This window comes from Melospiza georgiana, chromosome 3, assembly GCF_028018845.1.
Source record: "Melospiza georgiana isolate bMelGeo1 chromosome 3, bMelGeo1.pri, whole genome shotgun sequence".
NCBI classification, from domain to species: Eukaryota; Metazoa; Chordata; class Aves; order Passeriformes; family Passerellidae; genus Melospiza; species Melospiza georgiana.
Genome location: NC_080432.1, coordinates 48,723,237 through 48,748,146, shown reverse-complemented (window position 1 = coordinate 48,748,146; position 24,910 = coordinate 48,723,237). Strand labels below are relative to the sequence as shown.

At 45.5% G+C, this 24,910-nt stretch overlaps 1 protein-coding gene across 1 annotated transcript; it reads right to left on the bottom strand.

The window, feature by feature from the left end:
* Positions 1-16,273: 16,273 nt before the first annotated feature.
* LOC131081497 (cytochrome P450 1B1) lies at positions 16,274-22,860 on the bottom strand. The gene is made up of 3 exons (XM_058020655.1): positions 22,587-22,860; positions 20,804-21,820; positions 16,274-19,167 (listed from the first exon to the last, which is right to left on the bottom strand). Exons 1-3 carry the CDS (start codon positions 22,604-22,606, stop codon positions 18,555-18,557), a joined length of 1,650 nt encoding a protein of 549 aa, XP_057876638.1. The 5' UTR covers positions 22,607-22,860; the 3' UTR covers positions 16,274-18,554.
* Between the last annotated feature and the right edge of the window lie 2,050 nt (positions 22,861-24,910).

The following is a 24,910-nucleotide window of genomic DNA, read 5'->3' as shown; positions in this document are numbered from 1 at the left end:
GCCCCAGAGAGAGGTTTGGCCATGGGCTTGGCTGCAATGGTGTGCTGGGTCACAATCAGCTCTTCTGTTTCTAGATTGTGGACTGAAATTCATGAGCCTGCTTGGGATCCCGGGCCATGCCAGGAACAGAAAGAATTAAGGCATCCCACAGTCAGCTCATGGTGGTGTTCCCCTCAGGGTCTGCAGCCTTCCCTGTTCAAATGCCTGACACAGCATGTGTGTCTGCATCCTGCCGTGGGCTCTCAGCCCGTGCTCTAAGCCTGGCAATGAAGCCCCTCATTGGAGACACTGATGTATCTGCCATTTGGGAACGAAGAGACTTTGCTGCCCCTAAATCCAAGATTGCCCTTGCCTTCGGTGTTTAAGTGCTACCCTGAGTTTGTTTTACACTTGCATTTGTCAGACAGTACCAGAGGTGTATAATTTAAGGGATTATATTTAACTGCTGGTGACACTGGGTTGGTCTGAAACAAGGTGGTCTACTAAAATCACCTTGTGTTTGGGAATTGGCCCCAGCATTATTTACTAATTCCTGAAATGCAAGAGTGAAACAATTCTAACATTCATCTGTGTGAAAGATGTTTAGCAATATAACATTTTTCTATGCAACTAACTCCTTATTCAATTATTAATTATTGTAAAAGCTGTGTAAATTTTTTTTCCTCCTGCAACAATGTGAAACTCAACTGGTGTACTTGTATCTCCTTACATGAAAGCTTTCACAGAAAAATTTATTTGGGCAGGCTGTTGTCCTCCTTTTACAGTTAGGTGTCTAAAGGACTTGTAGGGCATATTGTCTTGAAAGCTTGGGAACTCCACCCTGAGGTGAGCAGAAATATATTGGAAACATCTGGTATTTATTGTAGTTAGGCATAACCAGAAGTTTTGTTCTGCTCATATAATCCATCTTGTTACTGTAAGGACCAGCTGAATTTCCTTGGTAACAAACACCCTTCCTTTACCTCCAGAAAGCTTCAGCTTACTTGCAACATCCAGAACCAAGAGAACTTCAGATGACCCATTTCTGTGATATCAAAATCTCTGTGTGATCTGTTCACACTGGGAGAGCAGTGCTCAATCCTCAATGAGGCTGCTTAATAATATATATATATGTGTCTTTTTCCAAATTGGAGTGAAGTATGAAACAAAACATAAATCTGGCCTTTTATTTCTGCAAAGGGATAAATGTATAAAAGAGCATAGTGATCTCATTATTCCTATTGTTTTTCATTGAGAAATAAGAACAAAGCTTGTGCTACCAGAACAAATTCTGTCAGAAGAGGTGGGCATCCCAGCTGTGGAGTAGGACATGCAAGAATGTTTTAGGTTTTTGTCCTAGCCAATTTATATGCACAAACTCTGCTACTCCCTGGAATGTTCTTATTAATAACTAAAACACACACTGGTTCTTTAATTTACCATGGATTAAGCTCTCAGGTTTCATCTTGCTGGCCAGACTGAAGAGCAGGGAGATGTCTGGCTGCAGGTGAAGATTGCCCTTTGCTAGGAGATGCTGAGGTCTCTTTGGAAGGGGACCAAGAGGCTTTCTTTCTTATATATTCCTGTAATTACCTTTTGCAGTCCCCTCTGCATTGCAGACCAAGATTCGAGGGGCAGATCAATGAACACCAACCCCAGCTTTGCTTTTAACAGCAGATTTTCTTCTGCTGGTCATAACTCAGTTTTTCCCTCCGCCAGGGTAACTGTGTGTGGAAGCCTCTAATGCTGACTTCTTGAAGCTGCAAGCCCCAACATGACTACAGGTTATTGCTTTGCACCTGGCTGTGTCCTTCTGCTCTAAAAAAAGCAGCCTGTAGGCTCTAATGCTGTGAGCAGCCCAGCATGAGGGAGATGTTTCAGCTAAGCCTTGGCCCTTGGTTATCAAGGGTATGATAGATCACTGTATGTGCAGGTGCACCAGACTTGGATCCAAAGATGGAGTGTCAGGCTCTCTTCCTGGCCCATGTGCCCATATCATTTCCACCAAAGGTGTTGCTTCCTCTTGTGCAGTCTCTGTACCCGTCATTCCTTGCCTGAGCTCTTCCCTGGGGATTGGGTGGGCAGGACCCCAGACAGCCTTGCCTCCTGAAGGTGCTGTTCTAAGATCAATGAATGGGTTTGGTTGTGCATATGCAAATTTCTCAGCAGATTCGCAGCCATAGATGTAGGATAGCAGGTTCATGGCCCCAGCCCTTCCAGAGGTTTAGCCTTTAGGTACAAATGCTGCAGGAGCTGATCTGGTGTCACTGCAGCCAAGTGGCCCCTCTGCTCTCTCTTGGTTTTTCTGGCAGTGCAGGGTAGCTCTGTAGATAGCACAAGCAATTCATCACAGGTATTGAGAGCAATACAGGGACATCTGGATGGCACTCTAGGTACTGTGCTACCTGTCAAACTGCACTTCATGTTGTCGTGGCCAAGGCTGTAGCTGGACAATTAGAAGGAGAACAATTTGCTAACTAGGATGCCAATTGAAGTTTTCTAGGCATTTAAACAGTTTACAGGATGGTCCATTTTAATTGATGTAAACCCTTCCAGCAAGGAGGCAGAAGAGGATTTACCAAGTTTGGAAATTATTAAAATCATGCTGAAATTTTCCTAACAGGTACTAAATGTGACATAGTGTGTGGTCTCTCTGACAGGGTTGCCTTTGCCTGAAAATGGAAAAGTGCAACATCAGATGTTTCAATGCATGCACATAGATAAACAGCTCTTTTATGACATATTAAGAACAGTTTGGTTTATGGCTTTTTAGATGTATCTTAAAATCTTGTTTTATAATGACTTTAGCAGAGCTGTCTGATTTCCAAGATGTACTTCTAAAGCAGGATGAGGTTTGTACCTGGTTTTTATTAACTACATTGCCAGCTAAAAATAAACCAAGACAGCAGTGTGGACCCTCAATGTGTTTCATTAAAAAATAATAATGATTCTTGGGGCCATGGAGACAGAAATCAAGTTCTTTTTGTCTCCTGGAATCTGTTTTGCTCATCTGGGAGAAGAAAGTAACCTGACAGTCTTTGAAATTTACTGATATTCATTAAGATCACTGGACTTGGAATGGAGCTGTAGTTAATTATGAACTTTAACCCCATGTTTTAGTTTGTTCCTGGACAAAAAATGTGGCTTTGTCATGCCTTGCAGGCTACTGGCAGAGAAGTTCTCTGATAGTGAGTATAAAAGGATCCTGGGGTTGTATGTCTAAAGTTGGAAACTGCAAGTGCAGAATTACAATTAGGGTGGTCTGGGGTTTTTTGTTGTTTTTTTTTTTTTTTCCTTTAAACCAGCATAGGGATGTGGTGATTCTCTCTTATTTGTTCTTGACTCATATCTGAGTGCCTTTGTGTAGAAGGGACTCACACTGATGTAGGAGTTAAAGTTTCAGTGGAGAAATTCACAGGACAGCTGCAGGAGCCCAGGCCTTTTCCTGAGCACAGGTTGAGGGCCAATACCTTGCAAGAAGCAGTACTAAAAATACAAATAATCTGGCCAAAGCTAGACAAAGGAAAAGAAATATCCTAGAAAAACACTGGGCTACTTTCCAGCCTTACTGTGCAAGCCTGTGCTGCTACTGAAATTCATTTACCCAAGAGTCTTATGTCTCTGAAGCCTGTCTTTTCAAATAGTGCTGCTATTTAGCAGGCAGAACTAAAAGGCAATAAACCACATGCATTTAAGCTGAGAACATGATGTACCTCCTAATAAATTTGGAGATAATTTCTGTGGCACAGTTTAAGCATGCTGGGTTTGGTGAGCATCTGTAAACACATGTTTTTGTGCATTGGATAAAAGAAAGACTCTAAAAATTTGAGGCAGAGTTTTGAGACCTGTTTTTGATAACTAAATAGAATGTTTTTGGAGCCAGGGAAAGCATGCATTCTGCAAGGGGTTTTGACCACTATCTATGCAAGAATGAGATAGCAAAGGAAAAAATTCCAACCCACAAACCAAACACTGGAAAGGGAAAGGTATAGTTCTAATTTCTAGTTATTTTTGAAGTGTATTCAGTGGCCTGAATTCCCCTGCCCACATTAGCATTGGCATAAATTGTAATTTGTTTCCTATCTTTAAAATTTAACTTTCATTATACAGTAAATTAGGAAAAAAAAAGTCAGTAAAAGGTGATAGCCAGATTAGGGACTTAGGTGTTTGCAAGGTGTTGCTCTGTAGGTTTTCCTCTCTCAAAGCCTGGCTACAAAGTTTGACTGAAGGCATGCTGTGCGTTGACCATAGTTGTATTGATATTTGGAAACATGAGAACAGATAACAGTATTTTATAAGGTATTTGTTTTTTAAAAGCTAAGGGGGAAGCTTAGGTTCCTTGATTACATGATGACCATTACAATAAACACAGACTTGTACACTAAAACTCAATGAGCAAACAGGGCACTACTGTTTATTATCCATGTCCTAAATTGCATGGCTGTTTCACCTACTACCATAGGTAAGTTTGCTGCATGTAGTGCTTAATTGATACTACATGTATCAAAGACACTGAAGTGCTATTCAGAAGTGTAAAAGGATTAAAATCTTTTGAAGGTGAGGGGCATTTTCAACAGTTGGTCACACCTGTGTGCTCTCTTCCCAGTGGTTTGGGAGTGGTTCTTTGTTAGAGCCCTCACATGGGAAGCATCCTGGACCAACCCTGCTCCTGCAGGCGCCTGCTTCCTGAAGTCAAGTGGGGAATTCCCCCCTCCTCTGTTTGTGCTGGCCCAGACCTTCAGGGAGAGCCAGGAGTACATGTGGTTCCTGTTAGCTCAGAAAGCAGAAACATCTGGGGAAGATGTGAATGGCTTACTGGCTCACTTCAGCAGGAGCAAAGTCTCTGACAGTTCCTTCTGGACACAGAGATCCTCTCTATTACGTGCTGAAGCAGGGAGCAAATGCACATAAAATCACATAAAATCCACTTCAAAACAGCAGGAGATGGGCACTCATGCTGTCTTATATGGCCTTTCTCTCTTCCTGCCTGTGGGGATCCCTCCTAAAGAAAGTGAAGGGAAGGATTTTCTCATCCAGTAGGAGTGGGGAAGGATGCTGTGGAAGAACCCTTCCTAGGGACAGCAATGTGTTTCCCAGGGTTTTGCCCATACGGGATTAACTTTAAGAAGAAGTGAACTAGTGGTAAATAAATTTACTATGTGTTTGCTGTAAAAAATCTGAAGGAAAATGCTTATAGCACTGTAGGTAGTTGTTATTAACATGAAAGTGGAACAACTAGACCAGCTCCAGGAGGCCCTGCTTCCTCAGGGTGTCAGGTCAGATGACTTCCAGAGGTTCCTTCTCATCTCCATCGGTCTGTGGTTCTGTGACCTCAGGTGGTTGGGTCAGACTGTGCAACGTGGCCTAGCTAAACCATGTGGCTTATTTCCTCAATCCCTAAGGAAATGCGTCCCACCAGCAGAAGAGTATTGTTCTTTTCCCAATCTAAGTGCACCACCAATGATGTTCTGTAGCTTAACATTTCCATTTCTAAGCAGGGCAGAACAGAATACAGTTCTCTAGCATTTGGTATGGGAGCAGGAAAGGCAGGGCATGGCACATCAATAACCTGAATGTGTTTGTATGAGCAGGCTGGCTGAGGGGCAGATGGCACAAATTGCCCTTTGCAGGGGGGATGTGTGTCACAATCACAATCTGTGGTCCCTAGGGTGCCCTGGGGAGTTGTTGTAGTGGGGATGGGGCTAATTAACATCAGCAGCTGCTCACATTCTCTCTCCTCACTTTCATTCTCCTCCATGGGATAAAATATTTCTTTCTCTTTGGCCTATTATTTCTCTTCCTTTGATGTGTTTTTCTTCTCACTTCTCAACTGTCCCAATTTTCCCTATACTTATTCCTCTGAACACAAAGAATCTTCTTTGCTATTGACCCTGAAGAACAACTGCTTCTATTAGCATATAATCAAGCTTAGCTGGATTTCCCCAGAAGGCAGAGTGTGCCTTTATCAGAAAAATAAAAAGTAGTATCTTTGGCTTGGTTTAAGTGAGATAATTGACTTTTGCCACCTAGAGATGCATGTATTTCAGGGAAGTTTCTGAAGAAAAGAGAGGGATGACAAATCCTCAGGGAGTAACTTGTTCAGAATTACACGAAGACCTTGGCTGTATATGAATGTAATGATGCAGGAAGCTGTGCTAACTGGATCTTTGCTAGGGAAAATGTTATTTGCTAACAGCAACACTGTCCGGGGGCTATAAAAAGAGCTAAAGAACTCCAGTCACTTCATTAACTGACTCTTCATAAATCCTAGGAAAAGCAATCTGTCCTCTTGAGAGCAAAAGCTTAGTATGCAAGCCTCATGCATCTCCTCTGCTTTCACTGTTTCAGTCATTCAGACAATTGATGGAACATCTACTCATTCCAGGAACTTCCCTTTCTGTTCTGCTGAGCAGTTTTATGGCTTTATGCACAATAAAAACTACTGTATACACTTGACTCTGGGAACAGGCTAGAGCTGTTTGCTCAAGCAGAAAAGTATTGTATTGGGGCGAGAGATCCCCTGGGAAGACAGGGAAGGAATCTTGCTGGCTTTAAGTAAGGCGTGAAAATATCTGAACAGCATTGTGTGGTGAATACATTGTGAGACAAATGTTTAGTGTTCTGTTTCTGCTGATGCCTTCAAGGAAATCACCTCAACTTCAAGGAAATCACCTCAACCTTCAAATGTAGAGAACAAGGTTGTCAGTGTGCTGTAACTCTGCACACTCAGGTGCCAAATAGATCAGTGGTAATGGCATCAGGAGTAGTAGGGGTTCTTTGGTACAAAGTTTCAGTTCAGTGTTGAAGTGAGGGGAGAACGACCATCCTGTGATGCATCGAACTCGATTTATTGATCGATCAGTCAGCTTAAATAATAGTGTTAACGAACTTCATGCATATTCTGTAATACAGGTTTATGATAGGCTAACAGAGAAAACTCTAACCACACCTTTTGTTTTACTACACCGTTGATTGTTTACACAAAACAAAACCAGTGTTTCTCACTGTGATGCGAACGGTTCCCAAAACTTCCACATCTGTTCTCAGGGTGCCATCTTTTCCCAGAGAGAGTGTTACACTTGTTATGAGAAGACTGCCTGAGAACTTTATTGTTTATACAGTGATGCCCGAAAGAGTCTAATTGTTTATAGAAGTCAGGCTGGGAACTGCTTCACAGCTACCTGTTACTTTTCTCTCAATTGTATGGCTTCATGGCCTTTTTCTTTTAAGCCATGTTCATGGCCTTTTTCTTTAAGCCATGCTTGAACTAAACTCCCGACATTTCCCCCGCTTTTTTCTTTTTGAGAAAGGAGGTTAGCCTGCCAGGTTTTCTCTATCATCCTATTAACCATCTTTTGGATACAGCTACAGAAACAAGGTAATATAAGTAAAAGTAATAAGAGTACCCCTAATACCCCTATAGCATATGTTATAAGGTTTCTTAACCAGGGTCCCAATCCGAAACTTTTCAGCCACTCATCAATACCTAATCCTTCTTCTTCCTTAAGTTTGTTAAAACCTAGCCGTAGCTCTTTTAACTTAGCATGAATAGATACAGAATGATCAGATAAGTTCATGCAACACATTCCTTCAAATTCTTCACACCCATGGCCTTGTGCTAATAATAAAAAATCTATAGCAGCTCTATTTTGTAGAACAGCGTGATTAACACTTTGTACATCTGAAGTTAACATATCTAATATCTGTGAAGTTTTATTCAGTTCACCCTTAGCCCAACACCCTATTTGCTTTGCTAGAGTCAATGCTTTGCTGGCAGCACCCCATGGTAGGAAAGCTGAAACCATCACTTGCTTAAATTTACTCCAGAACCACGGATCTCCTATTTGACTACAGTCTAAATTATGTAAGCTACGCTTTTGCCTGCTTATCTTATGGCTTAATTGCATTAGCACAGATATATTAGGGTGGAATAGTGATAACTTGCCTAAATAACAAGGTCCACCCTGAGGCTGGGCAGGTATACCATTCCAGGCTCTATCTCCGCAAATTAGAAATATACCCGTAGGTAATTTCTTAGGTGTTATGATGCTAGAGCCTTTACAATGATTGTAGAGTTGTTTAGACACTATGTTTGGCTTTAGGGCTGAATCCAGGGTAGCCCACGTTTGTGTATGTGGATTCATCTTTTGAGGATTAGAATAATCAAAGCTAAACCACCCACCGTCAGAAGTGCTGGTCATGCTAGCATTTGCACTTCTGAAAAGCTCCAATTCCTCAGGTGGAGAATGCAAAGGAATATTAAGTGATTGAATTAACAGGCATTGGCGGTAGCCGTCACTCTGACTGGCAGTATACCCTTTTTGTGCAGGCAATTTGATATTTACCATACTGCGCATACATAAGGCACGGTTATTAATAAAACTGCAGAATTCTTGAGGAGACCATACTGGAAGTCCTACCAAACATGTTCGAAAGGGGTTAGTAACTCCTCCAATGCTGAGACAAAGCGATGTCTGATTAATCTGCCTAGCAAATGTTAACCATACATTATCTCTAGGTTGACTAAAATGTGTTACCTTTAATTCTTCAGCTACCACTACACCAAGTAATATAATAAAAGGAAACCTCATTTTTCTGGTTTTACTTTGACCTTCTTCTTCTTATCAGTTTTTAACCTTACTGTTCCCGAGGCTCGAAGACCACACCTTTGTAACCTTCTAATGCAGTTGTCTAATGCCTGATTGGGATCTCCTTTTATAGGCCCTACAACGGAATGTTGTGTTAAAGGCACCAGTTTTCTACACCTTACAGAGGTTATATATGATGCACTTTGAGCTTTAATCCTTTTCAAAATACACTGTACCTCCCACCGATAATAAGCCAAGATTTTCTGCTCATGTGACTCATAAAGATCTAAAGCTGAGGCAGTGTTTAGTCCTGTTTCATTCCGTAGTGCCCACTCCCAATTATGTTCCCAGTTATGTCTATAATTACAGGTATTACACCATAAATGAAAAAGTGACAACTGATCCATCCAAAAGGTCCTGTCACAACCCCCACAACACAGTGCAACCCAAGCGGCACAATTTGGGCTGTGACATTCAAGACAGTTTTCTTTTGCCGGTCCTTTTATATGGAAAGATGATAATGATTCAATAATGTCAATCAGTTCTCTGGTCCTCCGGCAACGGCGTTTTATCCCAAAGGGTTAAACGGACCCCCAGCTGAGTCACAATGTCCAGCCTTATCAGGCATTGCAAGGTAGGTGGTAATTGGACTAAGAAAAGACAGCTGTTAGCTGCTTTCATTCATGTGAACCTGGAGAGGAGGTGAACGGCAAGTCTGAAAACAATCCTTTTTGTCCTTGAGATTTTCACATCCACCCCTTCCCCGGGCCTCTCAGAAAAGTTCAAAATCAGTTTTACAGTCTGTAATCCTTTAGTCATTTGGCTGAAATGGCATCAGCTGGGCGATTCTCAGTCCTTCGTTGACTTGGAGTGGTGAGAAAATAGTATACACTTAAAGCACTTAAAATATTTAACTTAGCAGACTTATTTGTAAATTAACAGAACTTAACCGGCTTCAAAATTCTATGGGCTAGCTGTGTTACACTCTTTGCAACATAAGAATAGGCAGTTCTAATAGGTAAATAGTATTTTCAGCTAGCAAGGTTTCTCTGAAGTTCACAACAACACTTTGCACACAAGCCATAAAATAAACGTCTATCGTAAAAGCATAAATCTATCTAACATCACTTAAACCTAATAGCACTTATACTTAAAATACTTAAACTTAAAATATTTAAACTTAATAGATCTTAACATTACTTAAACTTATCTTTACTTAAACTTAATAGATTTTTAAATCAACAGAACTTACATGTAAAATCTCTTAATTCTAATAAAACTTAACTATAACAAAACTTAACTGACTTTAAATAACAGACTTATTTGTAAATAATGTAAGATCAAACTTAACAGAATCTAACTTAACCTAAACCTAATATAATTTAAACAGAATCTAGCTTTATTTAAACTTAATAACACTTAAACTTAACAGGAGATCAACTTAGCAAAACTAAACCTTAACAGTATTTAACATTTAACGGCACTTAATAGATAATTCAACTTAAACTACTTAGCAACGGATAAAACTTACTATAGAAATAAAATATAGCATTTACTATAACTTACTTACAGGCCTGATTCTAAAATATTAAGCTAAAATAACTTTCTTCATGTGTTTGCTATAGCATTTCTATACCAAAAAGCACACTCACAACATCTCACTCATACAATCAATCCAACACATCTTAACATTTTTAAACTTTTCAAAATATAATTTTAGAGTCTGATGTTCCACTGACTGAACCATCCGGGCTTCTGATGTTAAAGTCTACGTTAATGCAGGTGATTTCAAAACAGCATAACCAATGCCGAGCCAAATCGGCCGAAATTTGACCCATGCATACAGTACGCTGATTGCTGTTTCATAGTCTTTGCCAGGAAGAACAAAAGTGCCTTTAACTTTCCTTGTTTACCATCACTTGTTTCTTAATTTCAACAGGGATCTTTTCCTTTTGCTGACAAAAGTTACATCCATTAGGCTGTTAGGTCTTAAACTGAAGCTTTTGCCGGCTGTGGGGGGAGGGAGAAACGCTCCCGCTGCAAAAAGCGCTCCAGTCCCGCGGCGCGTGTGTCGGAGCGGGCGAAACCCCCCCGCTGCGCTGGGCTCTTTGCTTACTCACCGGCAGGCTGACTCTGCTGCAGGCACCGCTGCACCCACGGCGGCTCCCCCCGCGGCGGCTTCGCTCTCTCCCGGGGCGGCGCGGCTCGGCTCCCGCGGCGGCGGCTCCGCTCTCCCCGCCGCTGCCTCCGCTCCCGCGTCGCTCGCCGCGGCTGCTCGCCATGGCGGAGCGCCCGTGCCGAGTTCGGAGTAGCACAGACTCGCAAGCTCCACGGGCTGCGGCCGCTGTCTTGCACTCAGAGAGATAGTAAAACAGTCCACCATATATCACTCGCCATGGCCTGCTTAGCTTCTTGGCAGTTTTACCACTCTCTAAAGCAGCCTCTGACAATAAATCACCGAATTCACGCAATTCCGTTAACTCGTAAACTGTGTGGGGATTCACGAAGACTCCCCATTCCAGACCATAAGCCAAAAGACCTTGCAATTCCTTCCGTAAGTCTATTCCCTTAATTTGCCTTTTTTGCAAAAACATAATAAAAAGTTCATATGTGGCTTGCCTTTCCATACCTCTTTTAAGTGCGCACTTTTACCTAGCAGCGATTTCCAGGCATCGGCCACACGTATCAGCTGGACCCATCTAATATGGTCGCCAGGGCACGGCGCGTATCGGCGGCTTTTTTTCCTCCGCTTTGGTTTCGCGCTTATTTGCCGCTCCCGCTGCTTCGGAGCCTGAACCAGTCCTCACTTCTCGTGGTGTTCGCAATCCCCGTGGTGGTCGCGATGGTCGTGTCCGCTATCACGTCCGGGTGGTCACCATTTGTTGAAGTGAGGGGAGAACGACCATCCTGTGATGCATCGAACTCGATTTATTGATCGATCAGTCAGCTTAAATAATAGTGTTAACGAACTTCATGCATATTCTGTAATACAGGTTTATGATAGGCTAACAGAGAAAACTCTAACCACACCTTTTGTTTTACTACACCGTTGATTGTTTACACAAAACAAAACCAGTGTTTCTCACTGTGATGCGAACGGTTCCCAAAACTTCCACATCTGTTCTCAGGGTGCCATCTTTTCCCAGAGAGAGTGTTACACTTGTTATGAGAAGACTGCCTGAGAACTTTATTGTTTATACAGTGATGCCCGAAAGAGTCTAATTGTTTATAGAAGTCAGGCTGGGAACTGCTTCACAGCTACCTGTTACTTTTCTCTCAATTGTATGGCTTCATGGCCTTTTTCTTTTAAGCCATGTTCATGGCCTTTTTCTTTAAGCCATGCTTGAACTAAACTCCCGACAGTTCAGGTATGATGTCACTGGAGGATCTGCCTTGGAATCCTGTGGCGAACCTTATCAATTTAAATATTTGTTTATTCTGGATTTTTTTTTCTTTCCCTCCTTTATGGGAATTCTTTCTTGTTTGATTTTTTAAAGACTATTTGTGTAGTTTCTGAGCAAAGCCCCAGTGGCTGATCTCCCTCAGCTCACTGTGGCACTGGTGCTCCTCAGGTACTGGAAAGATGCAGGCTGGGCAGGATGTTAGGCACATGAGAGAGATTCTTATCAGGAGAAAACTGGTGGAAAACACCTCTCTTTTGTTTCTGTGCCACCTGGAAGGGTTGCTCAGAAAGCTTCCCTGTCTCATTTTTTCATTAGGGTAATTATTGTGAAGTTTTAGTTTACTTTCTGGTGGCTCTTTTTAAAACTTGAATTATCTAAATTTTGTGAACCACAGAAGATTAATAGCCTCACAATACATTTCCGCTGTAGAATAAAAAAGTGTAATTAAAAAGAAGATATACAGCTGAATTAAATTTTTGAACTTCAGCTTGAAAATACTTCACAGAATACAAAGCATAAAAGAAGCATGGGGTATTGTTGTGTGCCCTTCTGCAGACAATTGCAAACCATACTTGCTTTGTGAAGTCAGACTTTATCTTGCTTGGTTAATCTTGCTTTTGTGCTGGGAGCAAGGTGTCTCACTCCACATGTCCACTTCTATTATGATGAGCAGAACAGTCTAGATAAGGGGAGGGTGTTCTGTTATTTTTAGCAGAGAAAATGTGATTATGTGAAATCCCATTTGTTATCATGAGAGGTTTAGAAGCCTGTTTCTGCATGATAACAGTTATGCTCTTACCAGAGGTCAGGTTGGGAGAAGGAAGATTGTGGAAATAAAGCCTGGTCTGTGCCACCACTGAAAATATACCAATAACACCAGAGCTTAAGCCTAGTTCTGGAGCATGCCACAATATATATGCCATTCTTTCCTTGGGGGGTATTGAGTGTGCCTAGATACAGCTGAAGACAAAATTATAGTGTGAGAATAACCAACTGATGGCGAACTCTTCCCACTCAGCTTGCTCAGATAAATGACCCTGAGCTGCTCTGAACAGACCCTCTAGATCAGAAATATTTCTCTCTGGTGTAGTGCCAGCTTCTTCTACTGCTCTGTCTGAATGTCGGGTGGAAGCTTCCCCCAAAAGATGTTCAGACTGTTGCAGCTGGGCTGTCTCTTCCTCCTGTTGTTCTCAGGTACTGGGGATGCTGAGGTGAGGACAATGACAGACTGTCCATGACCTTTTTTTGTAGACCTGTTTTGTTCTCAAATCCTGCAGCCGATCCCTCGTGTTTAGTTCCTCAGCTCTTGTTTCCATGTTTGCTGCCTCCACATCTATTATTTGACTTAACAGGCAGTCAGGACTTACTTTTTGGACATCCTTTTTTCCCAAAGCTTTCAGAAAAACAATCACTCATCCTGTTCAGGATACCTGTATGCTTCAGGCTGCTAAGGTTTGGTCCTGATGCTCTCAGTCTGATGTTCCCTACTGCTGATGTGAATGTCTTTAAAATCTTACGGATTCTTATCACCCCAACCCTGGCGTATTGTGTCTGTGTGTGTATTTACAAGCAATGTCAAATCACCACCTCTCTTTTCCTGGAAATCAGAGATCCTGTGCACACTTCCTTCCCAGCTGGAACCTTGCTGCAGTCCAGACATCTATTTTCCTTTGCCAGCTCTCAGCCACTCCAGCAAATGCCTCCTACATAGCTCAGCAGTTGATTTATGCACCGTTAATGAGTCCCCTCTGAATCCACTCCCTTCTCTGCCTCTGCCATGTGCACTTGAAGTGCCTGAGCATCCTATCCTGAGTTAACTATTCTGATGGATTGCTGTCCCCAGACATCCAGCACAGACTCAGAGCACAGGCACTTGAGACACTCTCTTCTCATTTGGGTAGCCCCAGCTCTGTGCTTTTGGGCTGGAGCAAGATCTGCTCTAAGTAAGGAAGGACAGGACAACACTAACCGAGCAACAATTTTTTTGGTTCATGAAGCTGTCTGAAAAGTTGTCAAAAAGCTCAAAAGAAGGGCTGTCAAAGCATCAACTACAGATGTCTTAAATGTTCCAGACTGTCTGTGGTTAACACTGAGTTCGTTTTCACCTGACAGTTAAGCGAGTTGGCCTGGTCTGAGTACAAGTGACTGAAACATGGAAAAACTTGAGCTGCAGAAATACAGGGTGGTAAACAGCAAAGAAGTTGTTGAAACTCGAATTGTTGTGTCCGTGTTGTACTGTATACCAAAATAACAGCACCATTCAGAATTCAGCCCTTCATTCATGAAGAAAGCCAGACCCACTTTCAGTGTAATCCCAAGCTGAATTAGTTACATGGGCAAATGAAAGATTAGAGTAATGTTTAACCAAATTAAAGATGTGGCAAAGGCAAATGTTAACTCTTTACTTTCCAAGGTTAGTTCCTCAACTTTTCTCAGGTAAAATGTGAGTTCCCAATTGCCTAGTCTCTGATTCCCCTGGTTGGATGTTCTGAAACAGTTTCCTACAGACAGACCTATGCATCAGTCCCTGAAACTCACATAACCCACTGGCTCTGATACAAAACTAACTGGCATGGCATTTAGTTGCATTTTGCCATGACTGTGCTGGTACCAGCAGCTGTTGTGTAGATCCTGGACACCCCCCACACACAACACCTTTACAGCAGTGCTTGTTGCTCAGGCTCTGATGAGTCTTCTTCCTTATTGTTGTATTATTGGTATGGATTTCAGCTGCTCTGAACCAGCTCCTGCTGAAGGCAGCAAGTTTCCATTGGCTTCATAGGGACTGTAGTGGTACACTTGAATGGTATAAATGTATTCCATATCAACTCTGCTAGCTACTGATAGCCCCTGCTTGCTCCCCTTCCTTGTTATGTATTGGGGTGGTCTCACAGCTGCCAGCTCTGCAAGAAATGTAGGCTTAAGTCCAGGCCTCCTATTTGGGGGGTTTGTGGGCTTTTTTTCTTCTTATGGTGTTTGTTTTGGTTTTTTAATACTTTATCTCAACCTGAATAAAGGATGTTAGGCTGAGTGTGTGTGTGTGTGTGTGTGTGTGTGTGTGTGTGTGTGTGTACGCTCACATGCAGAGAAAAGCAAGCATTGGATGACATTTGGCTTTCCTAACCCTTGACATCACTATAACCTGAGCAAGAAGACTTTTAAAGAATTCTTGCCTTGAATACAGCTGCCTAGATTCCTCCTGCTTTTCTTCAGGAAGAAAGAGTTACCTGTATCTGTCTGGTATTGCTGTGGTGACCCAGACACAGGTTGCTGAGGGAGGTACTCCTGGATTTTACCCAGGACACCTGCTCTGAATCAGATCTGATCTGTCCCACTGGCCAGCCATGTACACGCTGCACGAGCTGTCTCTGGGCACTACACCTACTCCACAGGCCCTGGGCTGTTCCTAGGAGGGCTTTGTAAATTGTCTTCAATTTGTGCTCCTGATTCCACCAACTCAGCCTGAACTTAGATCCTGCCCCCACAGGGGGAAACTCCTGCTGAAAATATCTCAAATCAGAAGGAAACTACTGCTTTTCAGTCTGCCCAGCCTCCTGTCCCACCCAGATCTTGTTCCACTCCCTTGGGGTTAAGGAAAATGTGGTCACTTCTAAGACAGCTCTGAAGTAAGCAGGCTTGTGTAGCACACTGCAGAAAAGACCAAGGGGTGGGGGAGATGCTTCATCATGAAGAAATGCTTTACTTTTGCAGTAACAGCCACCCTTCACCATGGGATTGCCTTCAGTTTGTGAGAGGTTGCTCTGCAAGGGCACATCAAGGACCTTTGGCCCTGAGAGTTCCATTCCTGGCACTCCTGACTTTGTACCCAGGCCAAAAGAGCACAAACTGGTGCCCAGTGTCAGGAGTGTATAGATGCCAGCAGGGAGACATCCATAGGAGGGAAAAAGAGAAAGGAAAACCAGGGTGTGGGCTTGAAAATAGAGAAGGTGGAAGTAAAATGAAATGCCAGAGGGAAGGACATAGCAGAGGAGATTGTGCAGGCTGAGGAGAGATTAACAGGTATTAGAAAAAAGCAAAAGACATGGGAGAGTTCAGATCAATGCTGAGGCAAGCAACAGGGAATGTTCTTAGCAAGGAGCATTAGGAAGTTGAACACAGAGGGCAAAGTGAAAGGCAGACCTGAGAAACTGTAAGGGCAGCATGGAGGAAAAACCTTAAAATCCAGGAATGGGAAGAAGGTGAAAAGTATGTGAACAAATATCTAAAACAATAATACTTTCCAAATTGGAAATAATAATTTTCTTTATCTTGATGTTAGAAAGCTGTATATAAACTAAGCAATGGTGGTGTAAGAATAATTTTATTTAATATTTTGGTAACACAATGATACATCTCAAAATTACCATAGAATTAACTTGCTAAATGACTGCATACATTCTAAATAAGTGCTACTAAATTTGAGTAACTTCACAGAGTACATGTGGCTTTATGTGACCAACAGCTATATAGTGTGTAACCCCTGACTGACATGAGCAGTGTGGATGGATTTTGCACTAGTAGCCAATGCACAGTTAAAGCTTTTGGAAGGATAAAAAATTGCAAAAGACATTTTTTTAATTAAAATATGAATTGATGATCCTTGCATTAGAATAGCTATTCAGCTGTAGGTTACATACTTTATTTCTTTTAATAATAGCACTTACAAAGGTACAAGAAAAAATTGTCTTACTAGCATTTGATCTAATGTAGATCTCTATATGAAAATGCTGAGTATCTTATAAAGCTTTTCACAGATATAGGCTAAGTTCTGGGATATCACAAACTTGTACATAATTCAGAAACACACCTGAGGTTACTCCATGTGTAAGTAGCAGAAATCTTTTTTTAACTGTAAAACAGATGGTAGATGCCATATGAAGCCAGAGAATTTAAGTAGGTACATTATTACTGTGTGGGGTTATAGAGCAGTGCTTGCAGGCTTGGTTCAGGTTTTTTAAATCAGTAGCAAACTTGTACTTTAGATTGGGATTTTGTTGTTAAGGCAGCTCTTCCCAGTGCCAGTAGGGGCTCTGTCCCTGCTGCCAGCATGACTAGGACTGGCCATCTCTCAGAAGTCACAGTGCAAATCCTTACCTGCTTGGGTCTCAGCAGAGCTACTTCACTGTGCAGCACTGTAACCTTGTTTGCTGGCTCTGCTAATACCTTATCTGGTACTCAGCTGAGCACAGCAAGTCGTGTGAGGTACTGTCATGTCTGATGGATTTCATATGGAATTGAAGGTGATCTGCAGCTCCAAAGAAGTGCCCAACACTTTTCAAATCAGGCATTTATGTAGGGCTGTTTGCTTTCTAGAGAAATATGCAGCTTTGTGAAACAAACATTAGCTGGAGGTTCAACGTCATACAGTTTCATGTGTGCTTTACTTTAAAATAAGAGGTATTTTTAAAAACAAAACGTACAAACTTTGCCTCACAAATATTGTAAAAGTACTTATTGTTCAGTTAATGGGTACTTTAATTAGGACATGTAATGTTAATTTTCCTTCTGAGACTGTTCCAAACAAATTGTACTAAAAGTACAAAGTGGATTTTCAGATATACTATTTAAGTCAACCTAACAGAATGACTAGTGAGTGAGTAGAGGTATTATTTGCTGTATGCATTACTTGAGGCTTGTGGCATTAACATTTTAATATAACCCCCCCAATCTCACTTCTACCTACCTTGATTTTACTAGACTTACCTATGTGCTTAGGGACAACCATATTAACTCCTTCCTAAAGAAACAAAAAGTTCAGCTGTACCTTTAGAAATCCAATTCAAATACTTACTTTGTTCATAAACATGCTAATGAAGAGATTAGCATATGATTTGTATCACCCTTGCCATCTAGTGACAGAAATTCTGATCTTTCAAAACTTTGTGGAAAGTTACTATATTAGGACATTCTTCTAATTTTCATATAAGACATGAATTTTAGTTTCAAACATGCTTACAAGCAAGACTTTTATTGTTTTAGGCATTTATGTAAACATTCTGGAATGCTGAAGGCAAGACTTCACATTGCCATTTTACCAAAAATCATGTGAACATATATTATTGAGGCATTAACATACATCCCAGGAGCCAGAACACCAGAGCTGCCATGAGCCTGTGGCAGTTTCCGGCAGAGTAAATTCAGAAGCAGGCTGCAGTGTTCTGAGCAACTGCTTTTGTTTGTTTTTTAATAAGAGATTTCACTTCTGAATGTGGAGTCACTGAAGGCAAACTTAGAGTTAAGGCACAGTGCATGGAGACATGGAAAGGATTATAGAGACAGTTCCTGGAGATGCTCCAACCAGTCAGTAGATAAAAAGCACTTTACATTGACAACTTCTGTGAACAAGCTGGAAAAGAAAAGGCTTACTTTCAAATTGCATATGTTTTATCATTTAATATATTGTTCCCCTGGCTCTCCTTCTAGAATTAAAAAGATGACTTGAATTATACCTTGTGCAACTTTTCTTCCTGCTTTTATAATGTGTAGTATTGGCTATGTACCAAAAATATCACCAGAACAAGATATGAGTTATGTGAGTCTAAAAAGAGAGAGGGGGATTATCTGAAGTTGCAAGGTTTATTGCTTAGGCATTTGCTGACAGCTGACTTTCACTGGCTGCTTTCTCTGCTTGCAGTCTTTGGACAGCCTGATCGAGCAAATCCATCGTATCTCGGAGCGTAACATTCAAGGTGAATGGCTTAGGTTTAATGGTCAGCCCGTAGGTAAAGTCCATTTTAGGGTCCTCATTTGGGTTAGCAGTGAAATTGCACTGATGCACCAGTATGGAGGTAAAGAGAAAGAGCTGCACCTTGGATAACTCCTCTCCAATGCACCGACGCTTCCCCAGCGAGAAAATCATCACGCTGCTCGTAAGATCTTTATTGATGAACCCATTCTCATCCAGGAATCTTGTTGGGTCAAAATCCTCGGGGTTGGACCATTTTGCTGGGTCGTGATTCACCGACCACTGGTTGACAAAGATGACAGTGTCCTTGGGAATGAGGTAGCCCATGATGAAGGTGTTGGTTGTGGTGGCGTGTGGGATGGTCACAGGCACAAAGCTGCTGAAACGCATGGATTCGTACAGGAAAGCCATGATGTAGGGCAGGTGAGGCTGATCTTCAACGCACGGCAGACGGTCTCTTCCAACAATCCTATCCACCTCTTCTTGCATTTTAGCCTGCACTTTTGGGTACCTGTCATTTAAAGCAAGATGTGTGCGCATACATAACACTTTCAGAGATTTTTTCTTACAAATAATGCTTGCTGCAAACATTTTTTACAGAATCTCACCACTGTCCTAAATGATGCAGTTTGAGCAGAGTTTAAATGTATTGCAGGAATGTGTAGTTGGAAACTTAGAGAAAAAACAAACTTCCCGTGCACTGGTGTAATTTTAATTCGCTCAGTTTTTACCTTAATATCCCCATGTAACTGATTCTCAACATAAAAAATAACAATAACCTAAAGTGTGCTGAAACTGAATATTCTGATCCAACTTTGAAAATTATTTTAATTCTAAAACTAGAATTACTTCTCTCTTCTAAATATTGCATTTTCCATGGGAACAAGAATTTTCCAACTCTGTGACTTTTAAAAGTTAGCATGGAGTTTGTTATCACTAGACATATTTCATACATTTAAAAGCCTGCAGGTTTCTAAGCTAGAAAAAAAAAATCTCAATTGTTAAATTGTCAGAATGGCTTTATGAGGTTCCCACTTTTAGTTTGAGAAGACGTTTTGTAATTAATATCAAATTATGTTTTCTCAATAATGTATTTAAAGCTGACTATCTTGAAGTCTGGAGAGTTTGGAAGGCTACACAGTAAGCAAACAAGATCCAAACATTAATACACCTTTTGCTTGCCTAAAAGCACACATACATTCTGCCCAGGATCCTTCATTTACTTTAAGTATTCAAGTTTGGCTTCTGCATCCTCGCTTTTTCCTCCTGCAGCAGACTCACATGTCAAATGCTGGGCAAACATGAGAAATGGGGAGAAACCCAAAAGTTATGTGAACACTGGGGCATCACAACCTTTGCTGGAGTGTTAAATATTTGCCTGTTTTTCAAGAAGCGACTGAGTAGATAATGTTTGCATATGCCTACAAATTAAGCAGGCGCTGGAAGGAAAAGCCACGATAGGCAAGAGAGTCGGCACCTTCCCTTAAACCACCTCCCCTCTCAGTTTCCCCGGCGGACGGGCCGGTGCCAGGGCGGCTGCCCAAGGGGTCTGCCTTGCCCAGTCACGCAATGGCAAGGAAGGCACACACAGCGGCAGCTCAGCATAATAGCGGGTTTGTAAAGCGGTGCACGAACTCTTTGCCGTGCTTAAGCAGTTGTTATCCTATTCCTATGATCTCCTTGATCTTGACCTGCTAAAATCTGTTACTTTCAGGTTTTACTCGGCTGCCTTTCTGCTAGCCTCTCCTTATACACCATAACCCGACCGCCTGAGTAGGGTGGGATTTATTTTCTTTTATGCTTCCTTATCTCTTTCTGGCAGGTTTCCCAGGGCTTCCGTGTTAGTTAATCGGAGGCCGCTGAGGCACCCGGCGCTGCTCGGGCTGGCGCTGCCCGGTCTCGCAGACCCGCGACCCGACGGCGTGTCCCTGCGGGGCCGCGCCCCGGCTCTGCCCGGGCCCGGAGCTCCATGCGCTGCCTCGGGCCGGCCGCTCCCGCCGCGGGAGCGCTCCCAGCAGCGCCTTTGCCGTGCGGCGCCGTTTAAACGGGGCTGCCCCGGGGCCGGCGGGCGCTCGCACCCCGGGCGGGCTCGCACGTCCTACCCACCGCGGGCCGGTGGGGCGCCCCGGTGTGCTGCCGGCACATACCTGATGAGGAAGATGAGGAGCCACTGCAGGGCGGTGGAGAGGGTGTCCTGGCTGGCGCCGAAGATGTCGGTGACGGTGGCGGGCACGTGCTCGAGCTGCAGCCGCGGCTGCTCCCGCTGCAGGCGGATGAAGGCGTCCATCATGTCGCGGGGGGCGGCCCCGGGGCGCAGGCTGCGCTGGTGCTGCAGGAACTTGCCGCGGACGAAGCCGTAGAAGTCGCGGTTGAGGTCGCGGAAGGCGCGGTAGGCGGCGCGGACGGGGCTGGGGAAGCGCTGGAGCCAGGGCAGCGCATCCACCAGGCTGCCGGCGCCCACCGCCCGCCCGAACTGCTCGTTGCGCCCCACGATGCGCAGGAACTCGCCGTCGCCGTGGCTGTAGCGGCGGCCGAAGCACAGGGCGCTCATCACGTTGGCCACGGCCACCACCAGGACGCGCGAGGGGTCGAGGAAGGCGCCGCCGGCGCTGCCGCGCACCAGCAGCGCCACCAGCGCCCGCGCCTCGCCCACCAGGTGCCGCTCCAGCAGGCGGCGGGTGGCGGGGCTGCCCGTGGAGAAGGCGCGCACCGTGGCGTGCGCCGCCCGCCGGTGCAGCTTCCAGAGCTCCGAGTATCCGCCGAAGGCCAGGCTGAGCCCGCCCGACACCAGCTGGAAGGACGGGAAGGGCGGGCGGCCCGCGAAGGCGGCCCCCTGGCGGACGAGGGCCTGGCGGATGGCGCGCTCGCCGTTCAGCACCACCACGGGCCAGCGCCCCAGGCGCAGCTGGAACACGGCGCCGTAGGTGCTGGCCAGCCGGGCGAAGGAGAGGTGCGGGGCGCTGCCCAGCTGCGCCGCGTTGCCGATCAGGGGCCAGGGGAAAGGGCCCGGCGGCGCCCGGCGCTGGCCTTGCCGCCGGCGCTGCTGATGCTGCAGGAGGAGCTTGCCCAGGTGGATGGCGGCGAGCAGGCAGAGCAGGAGCAGGAGGGAGCTTTGCAACGGGGGGATGCCGCGCAGCGCTTCCCCGAGCCTCTCGAGGGCCATGCTGCAAGGGAAAAAGAAAAGTCAGCGGGCAGCGTCCCCGCGGGGTGGGGACACCTTCAGGTCCCGCGGGCAAGGGGAAGCCCGACGGGGCCCGCTGGTGTGGCGGAGGGGAGCCCCGGCACGTCCCAGCGCTCGGAGTCCGCGCAAGTCCTTGCTATGGGCTCTTCGTGTGCCTAAAGCCCCCCCTGAATCCTGTGCGAAAAAGAAGGGATAATCGATAATCAAGTGGCAAGCTCCTAATAAGGGATCGAAGTCGTATTTGGCGGGGAGGACGCTGCTCTCTCTCCGCCGGCAGGGAAAGTTCTCAGCGAGAGATTCAACAGGTCACGGCTGAGAGAGGCACAGAGGAAAGCAGGAGGATGCTCTCGCCTGTCGAGCCTCCGCAGATGCAGGCAATTGCCGTGCGTCGGAGACAGGTTAATTCCGGCGCTGCACGTCGCTCCCCCGGCGAAAAAGCCCCTGCGAGAAGCGAGTTACCCGCCCCACTGTCGGCATTTCCCGCTGCTCCGGAGAAACCCCCGCACGCGGCCGCGGAGCCCTCTCCGTCCCGAGCCCTTCCCTCCTCCCCGCACCTTCGGGCCCGTCACGGCATGGCAGGCTGGCGGTCTGCTGGCCCGGGGACGGGATGCGGGCCATGCCTGAGGCCTCTGCGTGGCAGCGCTGACTGGTCCCGCTTCCCATCCCGGGGACCACCCGCTCCAGCCTTTCAGAAACAGCGAGAGGATGAAAGGGTGAAATAAGCGGCGGGCTCCTGTAGCAGAACTGACCTGTTGCACGCTGCTTCCATCCGAGACCTTGAGGAGGATGGAGAAGAGCTGCGCAGCCGGCGGCAGCTCTAATGGACAGCCGTGGCTCCGAGGAGAGCGGCGACGGAGGCGTTCAGATCCAAGCCTTTGGGAAACTCATTAGGGGCCCCGGTACCTGTCACCCGGAGCTTGGCAGGGCATGTGCAGGCAAATGCCAATTGCGCCCGATCCCGGCGCAGTTATCACCTTCCCAGCTCTTTAACCCTTCGGAGCTCGCCCCAAGGCAGCCACCTGCCCCAGCAGCTCCGCGGACCGGGAGCGAGCGGGCTGCTGCGCCCCCTCCCTCCCTCCCTCCCGCCTGCTGGGCTGTGGGGACGGGACGGGACGGGACGGGGCCAGCGCAGCCCGCCGCGGGGAGCGAAGGCGAGCGGCTCAGAGGGCCCGGAGAGGACGGCCCGCTGCTCCCAGGCTCAGCCGGAACCGGAGCCGCCACCTCTGGGCGCCTGGCATCGCCACTCCCGCCTTTAAACCCGCCGGCATCCGCGGTGCGCGGCGCGCTGCGGGCGGGACGCGGACGGCCCCGATGGCAAATCGCCGCTGCCTGGCCCGTCCTCTGGCTTCAGGGGTCGCGGTTATTTGCCAGCTGCCCTTGGGCCCTCGCCAAGCGGAGCGGCTGAGCCGCGGACGCTTTTATGGCCGGGGCCAAAAGTTTTAGCGGAGGAGGTGCCGGGAGGGGAGAGGGGTGGCGGGCGGGCTCGCAGCTCTCGCTGTCGGGAGGCGAAGTCTCGCCTACATCTTAGGGGCTGAGGAAGCCGAAGAGCTTCCCCTCCTCCGCCTGTCGCCTCCCCGTTGCGTGCGGAGTTAGCATTGCGTGAGCCGGGGCTGGAAAGCCTCCAGCCATCTCCTTCCCGGGCCCCTACCCCTCCTCGCAATACCTGACACCAGCTCCGGGGAGAATGAGGCTGGGAAGCCCCGGGCAGCTCGCACCCCGGCCGGCTCCGGTGCCCTCCGGTCTCGCCTCCGCCCTGCGCTCGCTTCTCTCCCGCTTACGGCGCCTTTTTACTCTTAAATCTGGCGCCTCCGCCCGCACTGGGAGAGCTGGCGAGAGGCGGGTGGGCACGGCGCTCCAAGCCCCCCCGGGCTTTCCGGCGCCCCGGGACGGCAAAACCCCCGGATACGGAGGAAATCGTTCCCCAAGGAAACAGAACGACTTTGCTTTGTTCTTGTCATTTTTGCAGTAACGAGAAAAATATGAAAATACAACATTTATTTCAGATTCTTTACAGTCACGTCATGATAAGAAAATACGATGTTTTGGTAGCATTTAGGGATTAGACAAAATTAGATGCTGGGAGTCAGCCCAGCTTAGGGTGTGAGCCCGGTCCTGGCCAGGCTGCTACTGCTTCTGTCTTTGGTAAAAAGTGTAATCCTGCCTGTTGTCACTGTCCCAAGCTCTTCCAGATGGTGATGCTCCTTCTTGCTCAGACTAGCATCGGCCTCGGATTTTCTGTTGGCTTGGAGCTTCTTCCTGTCATTGCCAAGTAACAGAGGTGTCAAAACCACTTTTTCTGGGCAGTGCTGGGAAAAGTGAGCTTCCCTTTCCCAGCCTCACTTCTACGGTGAACCTGAAAGGTCCTGCACATGTACCCAAGCCTCAAAAAAAAAAGCAAAGATAGCTCCATCCCTATGAGACTAAGCTTGGGGGATTCTGATATCTCCAGCATTATCAGAAGATTGAACACAAATTTTACATGCTATAACCACTTAGCTATGGAAAAGTTGTCACTGCCCCCTCCTTCATCTGTCCCATGTCAAAGAAGAGACATGGACATCTTCTGGCAGAGTTTCAGAAAAAGATCTGGGTGGCACTGATCTTTTGCCACTGAACAGAAGAACTGTTCCAGGCACTGGATCTGGTTGGTAAGGACTAGCTTGCATCAGTTACCTGAGATTTATATTAAAATGCTGGGCATTTTTTATTGCAGGCAGCTAAATTTGCCCTTTTCTTGGTGACTGTGGTGAAAAGTTGCCTAAACTCCAGGCATTCCAGCTCTCATTAGTAAGTTCCTAAGCACTTTCTTTGGTTCAGCAACCAAATTAGTTGTATTGCAATTGGATTGCTGCTGGCTGCTTGCAGGAAGTACAGAGAAAAGATTATATGTCCATTATCATGACTTGCAAATTCAAAATTTAAGACAGGAGCCTAGGAGTTATAAATCCTAGCACTTTTTTTTATGCTCTAAGGAAACATTAATTATTTTTTATTTCACTTCTGTTTGGTCTTCAGGAGTTCTGTCATCATTAGGAAAGAAAGAAAACCCATTTTAGATATTTTCTTCTGTGGT

Excerpts from the sequence above, each read along its gene's own strand:
- LOC131081497 (XM_058020655.1), bottom strand. The coding sequence starts at position 22,606 with ATGGAAGCAGCGTGCAACAG. Across the intron at positions 21,821-22,586 it reads ATGGAAGCAGCGTGCAACAG|CATGGCCCTCGAGAGGCTCG; the intron begins GTCAGTTCTGCT and ends TTTCCCTTGCAG. Across the intron at positions 19,168-20,803 it reads CTCCTCATCTTCCTCATCAG|GTACCCAAAAGTGCAGGCTA; the intron begins GTATGTGCCGGC and ends TTTAAATGACAG.